Genomic DNA, 14156 nt, shown 5'->3' on the forward strand with positions numbered 1-14156 from the left:
GATAGACTTTTTAAAGAAAAGTCAGAACAAATAAGCCTGAGAGTTAGGATTTTTTAAATTCCATTATTTCAGCTGCTGCGCTGCTCCTGACCTTCCGTAGCCTCGTGGTTCCGATTTTGAAACGTCTGCCAAAAACCATGAAGTTCTAGAAGTAGCAAATGAGAGTCTTCCTTATTACCTGTCCAAAGGCAAGTAAGTCCTTAATCATTTTACAGCTAATTGGATGCTGGCAGTTGGGGGGAGGTGAGGTGATGTGTTGGAGGTGTATGGGGTTTGGGGGATGGTAAGGTGTGAGGTTGGGCAGGGTGAGGAGTGAGGGTGGGGATGTGTGAAATAAGGGGAGGGAGTGGGATGGTAGGGTGGGCTTGTAGGGGGTGGAGTGGGGATTTGGGGGGTCACTTTTCAAGGTTGTTATGGAAAAGGACAAGGATTTGCCAGAAATCAGAGTTCTAAATTGGGGGAAGGCCAATTTTAATAAGATCAGATATGATTTGGTCAGAGTGGACTGGGAGCAACTACTTTTAGGTAAATCTGCATCAGAACAGTGGGACTCATTCAAGAAGGAATTTGACAGAGTACAGGGCCAACATATTCCAATAAAGGTAAAGGGTGGGACCAACAAATCCAGGGAACCCTAGATGTCGAAGAATATACAGGATTGGATAAAGAGAAAAAGGGAGGCTTATGGCAGATACCAAGGGCCCAAAACAGCGGAAGCCCTAGAGGAGTATAGAATGTGTTGGGGGGAACTTAAAAAGGAAATTAGGAGAGCAAAAAGGGGGCATGAAAAAGCATTGGCAGGTAAAATAAAGTAAAATTCAAAGTTATTTTACAAGTACATTAAAAGTAAGAGGATAACTAGGGAAAGAGTAGGGCCCATTAAGGACCATAGTGGTAATTTGTGTGTGGAGCTGAAAATGTAGGGAGGGTTCTAAATGAATTCTTTGTGTCGGTGTTCACAAGTGAGAGGGACGACATAGGTGCAGAAATCAGGTAGAAGGACTGTGATATAATTAAAGAAATTAGCATAGAAAGGGAGGAGGTTCTAAGTGGTCTGGGAGGCTTAAAAGTAGATAAATCTCAAGGCCCGGATGAAATGTAACCCAAGCTGTTGAGTGAGGCAAGGGAGGAGATAGCAGGGGTGCTGGCAATAATTTTCAATACCTCTCTGGCCACAGGAGAGGTGCCAGAGGACTGGAGGACAACCAATGTGGTACCGTTATTCAATAAGGGAGGAAGGGATAAACCAGGGAACTACAGGCCAGTCAGTCTAACCTCAGTGGTGGGGAACCTATTGGAAGCAAATCTGAGGGACAGAATTAATCTACACTTGGAGAGGCGGGGATTAACCAAGGACAGTCAGCATGGTTTTGTTAAGGGGAGTTCATGTTTGACCAATTTGATTCAATTTTTTGAAGAGGTGACCAGGTGTGTAGATGAGGGCAATGCATTTCACATAGTCTACTTGGACTTCAGCAAGACTTTTGATAAGGTCCTGCATGGGAGACTGATAACGAAGGTAAGAGCCCATGGGATCCAAGGCAATTTGGCAAATTGGATCCAGAATTGGCTGAGTGGCAGGAAGCAGAGGGTGATGGTTGAGGGGTGTTCTTGTGACTGGGTGCCTGTGTCCAGTGGGATTCCACAGGGATCGGTGTTGAGTCCCTTGCTGTCTGTGGTATATATAAACAATTTAGACTTGAATGTAGTAGAGTTGATCAGTAAGTTCGCAGATTACACGAAAATTGATGAGGTGGTAAATAGTGAGGAGGACAGCCTCAGATTACAGGAGGATATAGACAGGCTGGTCAGATGGGATGATCAGTGGAAAATGGAATTTAATCTGGATAAGTGTGAGGTGATGCACTTTGGCAGGACAAACAAGGCACGGGAATACACGATGAATGGTAGGACCCTGGAAAGTACCGAGGATCAGAGGGACCTTGGTGTGCATGTCCATCAGTCCCTTAAGGTAGCGGCACAGGTAGATAAGGTGGTTAAGAAGGCAGATGGGATACCTGCCTTTATTAGCTGAGGCATAGAACATAAGAGCAGGGAGATTATGCTGGAACTGTATAAAACACTGGTTAGGCCACAGCTAGAGTATTGCGTGCAGTTCTGGAATCCACATTATAGGAAGGATGTGATTGCAGGAGAGGAAGTGCAGAGGAGATTTACCAGGATGTTGCCTGGGCTGGAGAGTTTTAGCGTTGACGAGAGATTGGATAGACTGGGGTTATTTTCCTTGGAGCAGAGGAGATTGAGGGGGGTCATGATTGATGTGTATAAAATTATGAGGGGCATAGATAGGGTAGACAGGAAGGAAATTTTCCCCTTGATGGAGGGATCAATAACTACGGGGCATAGGTTTAAGGTAAGGGGCATGAGGTTTAAAGGAGATGTGAGGAAGAATATTTTCCTCACATGTTAAATGAGTATGTTAAAGTTTGGGAACCATTGCCTTAAACTGGCAATAGTGTGTTCCATGGAGACTCCAAGAAAAGTAGAAAATGTGTAAGCTTCACCAGTCTATTGTCCAGATAACTTCCAGGCTGCATTCAGTAGATTTTAACTACATTTTACCTTGGCCTGAACTTTTAAGTCGGCGGCAGGTGCGAACGGTGGGCCTGGGATCTGCAGGGAATGGACAACTGACCGCGATCGGCCCCCGACCGCGATTTCACACTGGCTGGGCAATTAACGGCCAGCAAGCATGAAACATGTACTGAGAAGCTCAGCGTTGCCAGGGTGGAGGCAGGAAAAGGGTGGGCGCTGATGTCAATGCGGGCGTGGGTGAGTGCTGAGAGAAAGCTCCCTGAAGGCAGCTACTCAGGGAGCGGAAGACCTGAAAAATCAAAAATAAAGGTTTCAGAAACTGAAAGAAAGTGTCCCTGTATCATAATAAATCACCTGAAAAATTAGCAAATGAAAATGCTGTCCACAGAAATTTATTTATATTTTATTTCATTATGAAAGCCTCATCTCTCCCATGGATGAGGTTTCATGAAAAATGTAAAGACCGCCTGGCCAATTCACTTGTCCACCAACCGTAAGGCAGGATGGACCATGAGAAATTGGAGCCAATTGCTCCGTTAATGGGCTTAATTGCTCGTTTAACTGTCGGCGGGCACACTGTCTTTTGTGCGCGCCTGCTGACCGAAATATCGCATGAGCACGGGATGATGTCAGGACACTTGCCTAACATCATCTCGCACAATTTCACACCAGATCGGGTTGGATGTGTGCCCGCCCACTGAGCTAAAAGTTCTGCCCCTTAGCTGTAGACGGACTCAAACTCATCTGAAAGAACATCATTTATGAATTACAAACTTACCCTCACATGCAAGAATACTAACAGTATTTCATGATTTGTTCTGGATACTCATTTTACACATGCTATACCTGATCTTGGAAAGTTTGATGGGACAATAGAGGGAATTTGACTCTGTAACTAACCTATGATGTGCATGAATTCAGGGTACTCTGTACTGGCACTGCATACCAATATTAAAAAGGTTAAATTGAAGAGCATTAACACTCCTCACCTTAATGTACCTCACTCCATAGAGAGGCAATGAATATCTGTACATCAAGAGTTTGTGATGCCACAAGAATGCAACAGGCTCTGCTCTTCTGACAGTGGAGTTCAGGAATATTATAGGAGCGGAGGACAGGGACCTTATGTATCCTATAGTGTAGGTAATCTGCAACTGCTTGATGGGTAGTGTAAAGGCAGATTACTCTGCATCTCATGTTTCTGTACCAGACCTTGGAGTGCTTGATGGAATTCTATAAAGTGAGCTTTGATCTGCATCTAACCTATGCTATACCTGACCTTGGAGTATTTGATGGCATACTAGAGAGAACTTGACTTTGCAACTAGCCCATGCTGTACATCATTTTAGAATACGCAGTACTGACACTGAATACTAAAATATAAAAAAGGTTTAATTGAAAAGCATTGACCTTAATGAACACAAAAATATCTAGATTAAAAGAATTCATGGGATTTTACCAGGCAGGAAGTATTGCTATCCTTATTGTCTTCGCCTTGGTTGTTGAAGCTGGCTAGGTAGTTCTGTGATCTTGTAATTCCATTTCCCAAGATATCCTGCTGTCCAAGAACTTCTGATACATTCCCATCTAAGATCTCTCTCGCGGTTGTTGGGTGGTCCTTGATATGCATGTTGCTCAGATCTTTTTGCTTTAACTGAAATATTTCTGCAGTCAAATTTGTATGTGCCTTAACAACATAGAGCTCCTCATCAATACCATTGTTATTCAGGAAAAAAAGACATTTTTTGGAAAAACAAATGACACTTGGTCTGTGCTTTACAACTTTCAAATATCTTCTCGGCACATTTTCTGGTTTGGGGCTCAGCACTTGAGCAGGCAGAGAGTCATTTTGAATGAGTGCAAAGTCACAATCGTCTTTCACGTGAGTGAAGCTCCTTTCTTTAGGAAGCATATATGTATGTGTATATTCTTCATCAACATATGCAGTGGTGTAACCTACAGTGGCAGTTTTCTCAGACGAGGACCACTCTGCTGATGCGAATTGGTGAGCCACCTCTTTACTTGGTGTTTTAATTTTGTCACCTGAGTACATTTTGAATCAGCTATAGACCTTCTACCCATCCAAATGAATTCACCAGCTCTTGAGACTCATTTTGTTCAGATTGTTCTTTTCAGAGAGAATCCTTCTCGCAGTCTCTCAGCAAGCCTATTGAAAGATCAACAGCAACATTTTTTTAATTCCAAAAATTATCCCTGCAATCTATTGAAAAGGACGTATTTCCCACACATAACAAAATCAAAGGGAAAGACTAACCAGTGCAGCCTTTTTTTATACAAAAGGCATCTCATCATCAGGAAAATTTTTGGTTGGATTTATTCCAATAGAATTCAAATTGTTGTGCTCCTGAATGGGATTCCACACCTTAAGGATTTTGTTCATTTTTAGTTTTGCACTGACACACACCCAAATCATTTCATGTAGATGTAAAAGTCATAAAATGTAGCTTATTGCTTAAAGAGACAATATAACTATTAGGATCCCTTTTCAATGCTAGGTTGACAGGCTGCTGCATTGCAGTTTGCCTCAGTTGGTAGTGCTCTTATGCTGAGTCTGAAGATTATGGTTTGAAGCCATGGACTATGAACGTCATGCACAACCAACACCGACAGGATTGAGGGAATGTTACAAGTTTAAAAGTGATAACTTCTGGATGAAACCAAGTTTCTGTCTGGCTATGGAGGTAGGTGCAAAGGAGTCCGTGGCACTATTTGAAGAAGTGCAGGGCGTTTTCCTGGTTTCCTAGCCAATATTCCGTCAATTAACACAACTGAACTCAGATTATCTAATCATTTATTCATTCATGGAATCATGTTATGTACAATGTAGTTATTATGTTTGCATAAAAGTAATCATGATTGCAAAATGCTTTGGGAAGTTCTAAGAATGCGATAATGTGTTATCGAAGATTTCTCATTTTTGGCGGTTCTGCTATAATGAATCACCACAGAGTAGTAGTCGGCTATCACTTTCCAGGCTCATGTCTAAAGAACGGTCAATTGGGCAGGAAACCAGAGAAATGCTAGTGCTGAATAACCACATTCACCTTCAGCAGAGAAAGGAATTTAAAAACTTGAGAAAAAAGTGTTCAATAATTACTTCTTTCTTACTGTTTTCAAAATAGAAGGCATATTTTTCATTGCTTGAGTCTCCTAAAGGATTGTATTCTTGTTGAAATCCATTGTGCATGATCAGCCCTATAGGGAAAACAGAGGAAAGTAAAATTTAGAGGGATGCTGCAAGGAAAACCAGTTTGTGAATTTGGCCCCCAGGCATTCAGTACCTTAGAAGTAGAAACATATCTTGGGATAGCATTAAATAATGCTCCACAAGGTCCCAATGTTCATTTCTAGTCTGCATTGTCAATTCATCACAGCTGAGATATTATTGATAGCCCTGAGCTAAAAAAAAGGAACATCAGCCAAGATTCGATTTCCGACTACTCTCCAAAGTCTTCTGCTGGGTTCCTGCGCAAACATAGGTGAAAATAAGATCAGTCTGAGCTATGATATCATTAATAGCTAAATGGCTAACCAACATTTGCTGCCTGAGTCCATGCATGAAGAATGCTCGTTAGTTGACTGTTGTGGATTTAAATAATAAAACCAAACCAGGAACCACAATCTGGCAAAAGTCAATATCTTCAGCAGGGGAAGGGAGAAAATAAGAGAAAAAGCTGTAAGCATTTTGAGATCACAAATACCACAAGTTGGAAGTGGTAAAGCTGCTCCTACATTGTCCTTAAAAATTTGTCTTGCCAAAAATGAATGACCATATCTCGAGCCTTTGGGAGATTGAATCTAAATGCTTTGCATTTCTACAGAAGGAGCAATAACAACAATGATGAGAACTTGTGTTAAATAGACTGCCTTTAATATAGTATAATGTCCCAAAACAATTCACAGGAGCGTTTTCAAACAAAATTTGAAACCAGGACACAGAAGGAGGTATTAGAACAGATGACCAAAGGCTTTGGCAAGGAAGTAGGTTATAAAGAAGAGCCTTAAAGAAAAAGAGACACATGTAGGGAGAAAATTTCAGAGTTTAGGACCAAGCCAACTTAAGCACAGCTGCCAATGATGCAGAAACGAAGATCAGGGTTGCAGAAGAGGCCATAAATGGAAGGATACAGACCTTCTCTAGCCTGCAACCTTCCATGATCATATGATCTTATGATCATGGAGGGCTGTAGGCTAGAGGAGGTTACAAAGTCTTTTTTTATTCTTTCATGGGATGTGGGTGTCACTGGCTAGGCTAGTATTTTTATTGCCCATCCCTAATTGCCTTTGAGAAGGCGATTGTGAACCACCTTCTCGAACAGCTGAAGCCCATATGATATTGGTACACCCACAGTAATGTTTGGGAGGGAGTTCCAGAATTTTCACCAAGCAACAGTGAAGGGACTGCAATATGGTTCCAAGCCAGGATGGTGTGTGGCTTGGAGGGGAACTTGTATGGGAATCTGCTGCCCTTGTCCTTACAGGTGGTAGAGGTTGCGCCTTTGAAAGGTGCTGTCAAAGGAGCCTTGTTGAGTTGCTGCAGTGCATCTTATAAATGCAACATATTGCTGTCACTGTGCGTCAGTGGTGAAGGGAGTGAATATGGTGGACAGGCTTCAGCAAGTCAGGAGGTGAGTTATTCTCTGCAGAATTCCCAGTCTCTGACCTGCTCTTGTAGCCACAGTATTTATATGGTTAGTCCAGTTCAGTTTCTGGTCAATGGTAACCCCCAGAATGATGATAGTGGGGGGATTCAATGATGGTAATGTCATTAAATGTCAAGGGGATTTGGTTAGATTCTCTTGTTGGAGATCATCATTGTCTGGCACTTGTGTGGCATGAATGTTACTGGCCAATTATCAACCCAAGCCTGAATGTTGTCCAGGTCTTGCTGCATATGGCCATGGACTGTTTCAGGATCAGAGGAGTTGTGAATGGTGCTGAATATTGTGCAATTGTCAGCTAACATCCACACTTCTGACCTTATAATGGAAGAAAGGTCATTGATGAAGTAGCTGAAGATGTTTGGGCCAAGAAGACTACCCTGAGGATCTCCTGCAGTGATGTCCAGGGCCTGAGATGATTGATCTCTAACAGCCAAAACCATCTTCCTCTGGGCTAGGTATAATACCAACCAGTGGAGAGTTTCCCCCCTGATTCCCATTGATTCCAGTTTTGTTAGGGCTCCTTGATTCCACACTCGGTCAAACGCTGCCTTGATGTCAAGAGCAGTCACTCTTGCCTCAACTCTTGAACTTAGCTCTTTTGTCCATGTTTAGACCAAAGTTGAGTGGCCCTGGCAGAACCCAAACTAAGTGCCAGTGAACAGGCTATTGATGAGTAAGTGCAATTTGATGGCATTGTCAATGACCCCTTCCATCACTTTGCTGATGGGGCAGTAATTGGCAGGGTTGGATTTGTCCTGCTTTTTGTGGACAGGACATACGTAGGCAATTTTCTACATTTCTGGGAAGATGCCACTGTTTTAGCGGTACTGGAACAGCTTGGCTAAGGATGCAGCTAGTTCTGGAGCAGAGTTCATCAGAACTATTGCTGGAATGTTGTCATAGGCTTCACAGTATCCAATGCATTCAGCCATTTCTTGATATTGTTAGGAAATAGAGATGCTTAAAGTAAGTTATATTTGTATTTGTAGGCGTTATGAATGCTTTTAGCTTTAAAGTTTAAGTTTAATTTATATTTCTGTATCTGTGTGTTAAGAAAGGTCAAATGGAGTTTTAGTTTCACTTTAAAAAGTGCTTGCATTTCTAATAAGAGTTTTACGACTGTAAGCTAAGTTAAGCAAACAAGAATAGGGAAAAGTGCTGTTGCCTAGCAAGACCTCTCGGGTTGTAATCTCTGGATTACTCCCAGTGCCACGTGCTAGCGAGCTCAGAAATAGGAGAATAGTGCAGATGAATACATGGCTTAAGAGTTGGTGCAGGAGGGAGAGTTTTAGATTCCTGGATCACTGGGGCCGTTTCGGGGGAAGGTGGGACCTGTACAAGTGGGACGGTCTACATTTGAACCAGAGCGGGACTAACATCCTTGAGGGTGGGATTACTAGTGCTGTTGGGAGGGTTTAAACTAATTCAGCAAGGGGAGGAGACACAGACTGTTAGTAGAATAGGGACACATCATAATACAGTAAAACAATCAAGTCAGAGGGAGTACAGCTACATTAAGTTTCAAGGGAGTAAGGCAAGGCTGGATGGCCTCTACTTTAATGCCAGGAGTATTACAGTTAAAACGGATGAGTCAAGGGTGAGGATTGACACGTGGAATTGTGATATAGTTGCCATCACTAAGATGTGGTTGAGGATTGGGCAAGATTGGCAGCTCAACATTCCGGGATATAGAGTCTTCAGCCGAGACAGGGGAGAGGTAACAGAAGATAAGGCATTGCATTATTAGTTAAGGAGTCAGTTACTGCAGTAAGGAGAGATAATATCTTGGAGGGGGCCTCGAATGAAGCTTTGTGGGTAGAGATTAGGAATAAAAAAGGGGCAGCCACATTGTTAGGTGTTTATTATAGACCCCCAGATAGTCATCAGGAAATTGAGGAGCAAATATGTTCACAATTTGTGGAGGTGTGTAAAAACAATAACAATAGGTTTATTATATTAGGTGATTTCAATTTTCCCAACATTACTTGGGATAGCCATAATGTTAAGGGCTTGGATGGAGTGGATTTCTTGAAATGTGTACAGGAGAACTTTTTAGGTCAATATGTAGAGGGTCCAACAAGGGATGGCACAGTGCTGGACCTAATTTTGAGGAATGAAGCCAGACAGGTGGCTGAGGTGCTGGTTGGGGAACATTTTAGTGACAGCGACCACAACACGCTACAATTTAAGCTTGTTATGGACAAAGAAATAGACACATTGCAAAAAATTGTTTTGGATTGGGGGAGAGTGGATTTTAGTAAAATAAGGCAGGATCTGGCCAAGGTAGACTGGGAACTACTTGTGAGGAAATCTACAGAGGAGTAGTGGGGGGTGCATTCAGAAAGGAAATGGGGAGGGTATGGGCTCAACATGTTACCTCTAGAGTAATAGGAAGGAGTAACAAGCCCAGAGAACCATGGATGACCAGAGATATTCAGGATACAATGAGAAGGAAAAGAGAGGCTTTTAGTAGGTACAAGGGAAACAAATCAGCAGAGGCATTAGTGGAGTACAGAAAGTGCAGGGTGGAGCTTAAGAAAGCAATTAGGAGAGCAAAGAGGGGTATGAGAAAGTTCTGGCTGATAAAAGTAGGGAAAATCCCAAGATATTCTATAAGTATATCAATGGGAAGGGGATAACCAGGGAAAGAGTAGGGCCCTTAAGGGACCAAGGGGCAATCTATGAGTGGAGCCAGAGGACATCGGTTGAGTGTTGAACGAATACTTCACATCCATCTTCACCCAAGAGAATGAGGATGAAGGTATCAAACTCGGGGAAAGAGACTGTGAGGTTCTTGAGCAAATTGATATAGGAAGTGACAAGGTATTGGAGGTGTTGGCAGGTTTAAAAGGGGACAAATCTCCAGGTCTGGATGATTTGTGTCCCAGACTGCTGAGGGAGGCAAGGGAGGAGATCACAAGGGCTCTGACCCAAATTTTTAATTCTTCTCTGGCCAGGAGAGGTACAAGAGTACTGGAGAACAGCTAATGTGGTTCCACTATTTAAGAAGGGTTGTAGAGATAAGCCAGGGAACTACAGTGAGTCTCACATCAGTGGTGGGAAAAGTATTGGAGAAAATTATGAAGGAGAGAATCTATCTCCACTTGGAGAGGCAAGGTTTGATCAGGGATAGTCAGCATGGCTTTGTCAGGGGGAGGTCATGTCTAACAAATTTGATTGAATTTTTTGAGGAGGTGACCAGGTGTGTAGATGAGGATAGTGCAGTTGATGTAGTTTATATGGATTCCAGCAAAGCCTTTGACAAGGTCCCACATGGGAGACTTATAAAGAAGGCAAATGCAAATGGGATACAAGGTAATTTGATAAGGTGGATTCAAAATTGGCTTCGTTGTAGGAGACAGAGGGTGATGACAGAAGGATGCTTTAGTGACTGGAAGCCAGTGTCCAGTGGCGTACCACAGGGATCTGTGCTCGGTCCCCTATTATTCGTCACTTATATAAACGACATAGATGAATATGTGGGGGGGGAGGATTAGTAAGTTTGTGGATGACACAAAGATTGGCCGGGTGGTTAACAGTGAGGTTGAGTGTCTTGGGCTACAGGAAGATATAGACAGGATATTCAAATGGGCAGATAAGTGGCAGATGGAATTTAACCCTGAAAAGTGTGAGGTGATACACTTTGGAAGGAGTAATTTGACAAGGAATTATTCAATGAACGGCATGACACTGGGAAGTTCTGAGGAATAAAGGGACCTTGGCGTGTGCGTCCATAGATCTCTGAAGGTGGAGGGACATGTCAGTGGGGTGTTGAAAAAGGCATATGGGACACTTGCCTTTATCAATTGAGGCATAGATTACAAAAGGGAGGTCATGTTGGAGTTGTATAGAACCTTGGTGAGGCCACAGCTGGAGTATTGTGTGCAGTTCTGGTTGCCACATTATAGGAAAGATGCAATTGCACTGGAGGGGTTGCAGAGGAGATTCACCAGGATGTTGCCTGGGATGAAACATTTAAGTTATGAGGAAAGTTTGGATAGACTTGTGTTGTTTTCATTGGAGCAGAGAAGACTGAGGGGCAACCTGACTGAGGTGTACAAAATTATGAGGGGCATGGACAGGATAGATAGGGAGCAGCTGTTCCCCTTAGTTGAAGGGTCAGTCACGAGGGGACATAAGTTCAAGGTGAGGGGCAGGAGGTTTAAGGGGAATGTGAGGAAAAACATTTTTACCCAGAGGGTGGTGACAGTCTGGAATGCGCTGCCTGGGAGGGTGGTGGAGGCGGGTTGCCTCACATCCTTTAAAAAGTACCTGGATGAGCACTTGTCACGTCATAACATTCAAGGCTATGGGCCAAGTGCTGGTAAATGGAATTAGGTAGGTAGGTCAGGTGTTTCTCACGTGTCGGTGCAGACTCGGTGGGCCGAAGGGCCTCTTCTGCACTGTGTGATTCTGTGAACAGGGGTCCAGAGAGGCCATTCCCTCCCACAGACATACACAGAAAAATTAAAGGAACAGCAGTTCTGAGGTCAGTTTTGATATAGCTGCCAGATAGAAGCAGCCTAGAAGAGACAGATAGTAGTCCCAAGCTAAAATTGGTTAAAAAGTAGCTGCCAGAGAGAGAGAGACTGGAGCAAAAGGGACAGATAGCCACTTCCAAGCTAAAGAAAAGACCCCTAAATCCAGAGGAGTGGAACAGGAAAAGTCCCAAGAAGATCTTCTTGTCAAAGGAAGGACGGGAACCTGGAAAAGGTCCTGTTAATGAAGTTAAGAGTGAAGAGCAGAGAGAAAGGCTCCAATCTTCAGATTTAAAGAGACAAAAGCGGCAGAAAACAGATTTAAAGTGAAAATAGTTTGCAAGAGGCAAGAAAGACCAAAGAAACGGCTGAAGTCTGTAACTCTTTGCTTTGGGCTAATGAAGCAATGGTACTGTTGATAGCTGAGCATTTGCGAGAGTGCATGAAAGATAGTTTGAATGCATGTGGAGACCCAGGAAAGAGGAACATCGAAAAGAGAGTTCAAAACCCTGGAGATGAACCCTTACAGAAAGCTTCTGAGAGAAAACGTCGGTTTGGGAGAAGACTCCAAGGTGAGTTCTTAGAAAGTGGAGATTGGACACCCTCACGTGAAAGACAGAGAGCAGTGAGACCAGCTGGCTCATGGTGTGACAATCATCTGGAGGAGTTGAGCAGAGATCCATAGCATCTGGTTGAGCTGACATCTGTCACGGTTTCAGAGTGTGGTGTGTCTAAGCACAGGGTGCCATAGGTTTACATGGACTGTGTACTTACTGTGAACATTAAAGTATATGATAGCTTTTGTCACTTGTTATCCTTACAAATCTGTATATATATATATATATATATCTGTAAAGGTATAGTTGTGGGTGAAGGAATAATGTAATATAGTTCATCTTTTCTTGTTAAATAAAAGTTTTATGCTTTTGTTAAAAGTTAATTAGCTGACTCTGGCGACCCTGTTCAATGGCCACTCTCCACGTATCTAAACAAACAAATTAAAAGTTAGGATCTATCAAGTTGAGTTCCACTGAGGGGTAACCTCAGCCAGGATAATAATATCATGTGGAATGAATCAAATTGGCTGAAGACTGGCATCTATGATGCTGGGGACCTCCTGAGGAGGTCAAAATGGATCATCCACTTGGCAGTTCTGGATGAAGCTGGTTATAAATGCTTCAGCTTTGTCTTTTGCACTGATGCGCTGGGGTCCCCTAGCATTGAGGATGGGGATATTTGTGTAGCCTCCCCCTCCAGTTAGTTGTTTAATTTTCCCAATTATTTCCCATTATTCACAACTGGATGTGGCAGGACTGCAGAGCTTAGATCTGATCTGTTGGTTGTGTGATCACTTAGCTCTGTCTGTCACCTGCTGCTGTTTGGCACGCAAGTACTCCCGTGTTGTAGCTTCACCAGGTTGACACCTCGTTTTTAGGTATGCCTGGTGCTGCTCATGGCATGCCCTCCTGCGGCCTTCACTGAACCAGGGTTGATCCCACAGCTTGATAGTAATTGTAGAGTGAGATGGTGATGTAGTGTCTGGGACATTATCTGTAAGGTATGATTCCGTGAGTATGATTATATCAGGCTATTGCTTGACTAGTCTGTGGGACAGCTCTCCCAATTTTGGCACAAGCCCCCAGATGTTGGTAAGGAGTACGTTGAAGGGTCAAGAGGGCTGCATCCACTGCGTCAAGGTCTTCATCATCACCTGTGTTCCCCCTTTCCAGCGCAAGATTGTGCAGAGCGCAGCATGCTACCACTATCAGAGAGACGCGATCTTGGGGGTACTGGAGGGCGTCCCCTGAGTGGTCTGGGCAATGGAAGCGCACCTTGAGAAGACTGATGGCTCTCTCCACCACAGCCCTTGTGGAGCCGTGGCTCCTACTGTAGCGCTGCTCAGCATCTGTTCTTGGATGGTGGAGAGGAGTCATGAGCCACCTTCACAGGGGATAGCCCTTGCCACCCACCAGCCATCCATCCAACTGAGCCAGAAGCACTGAAGAGCCCCAACACCTGGGAGTGTCTGAGGATGTAGGCGTCGTGGGAGCTGCCTGGGTGCCTTGCACAGACTTGCAGAATCTGCATCCTGTGATCACACACTATCTGCACGTTCATGGAGTGGTATCCCTTCCTGTTGACAAAGGTACTGGGCTCACCTGCTGGTGCCTTGATGGCCACATGTGTGCAGTCTATTGCACCGTGGACAATGGGGGAAGTCAGCAATGGCCGCGAAGCCTCTGGCTTGCTGTGCTTGACTTGCCTGGTCACAGCGGAAGTGGATGAAGGTCAATGCCCATCTGAACAGAGCATCTGTAACCTGCTTGAAACAAGTGTGGACAGCTGATTGGGAGACACCACAAAGATCACCCACTGAGCCCTGAAAGGAGCAAGATGCATAGAATTGGAGGGCAACTGTAACCTTCAGAGCTGCTGG

At 43.8% G+C, this 14156-nt stretch overlaps 1 protein-coding gene across 1 annotated transcript; it reads right to left on the reverse strand.

The window, feature by feature from the left end:
- Positions 1 to 2734: 2734 nt before the first annotated feature.
- Positions 2735 to 4609, reverse strand: LOC121282477. The gene is made up of 2 exons (XM_041196179.1): positions 4016 to 4609; positions 2735 to 2845 (listed from the first exon to the last, which is right to left on the reverse strand). The coding sequence occupies exons 1-2, from the start codon at positions 4607 to 4609 to the stop codon at positions 2735 to 2737; spliced, it is 705 nt and encodes a 234-aa protein (XP_041052113.1).
- Between the last annotated feature and the right edge of the window lie 9547 nt (positions 4610 to 14156).

Source organism: Carcharodon carcharias, chromosome 9, assembly GCF_017639515.1.
Source record: "Carcharodon carcharias isolate sCarCar2 chromosome 9, sCarCar2.pri, whole genome shotgun sequence".
In the NCBI taxonomy this organism is placed as follows: Eukaryota; Metazoa; Chordata; class Chondrichthyes; order Lamniformes; family Lamnidae; genus Carcharodon; species Carcharodon carcharias.

What these genes read in the sequence shown, in the direction of transcription:
- LOC121282477 (XM_041196179.1), bottom strand. Translation starts at nt 4,609, where the DNA reads ATGTACTCAGGTGACAAAATTAAAACACCAAGTAAAGAGGTGGCTCAC. An exon ending in ATAGCAATACTTCCTGCCTG is followed by an intron (nt 2,846 to 4,015) that starts GTAAAATCCCAT and finishes TTGATTTTTCAG; the next exon opens with GTCTTCCGCTCCCTGAGTAG.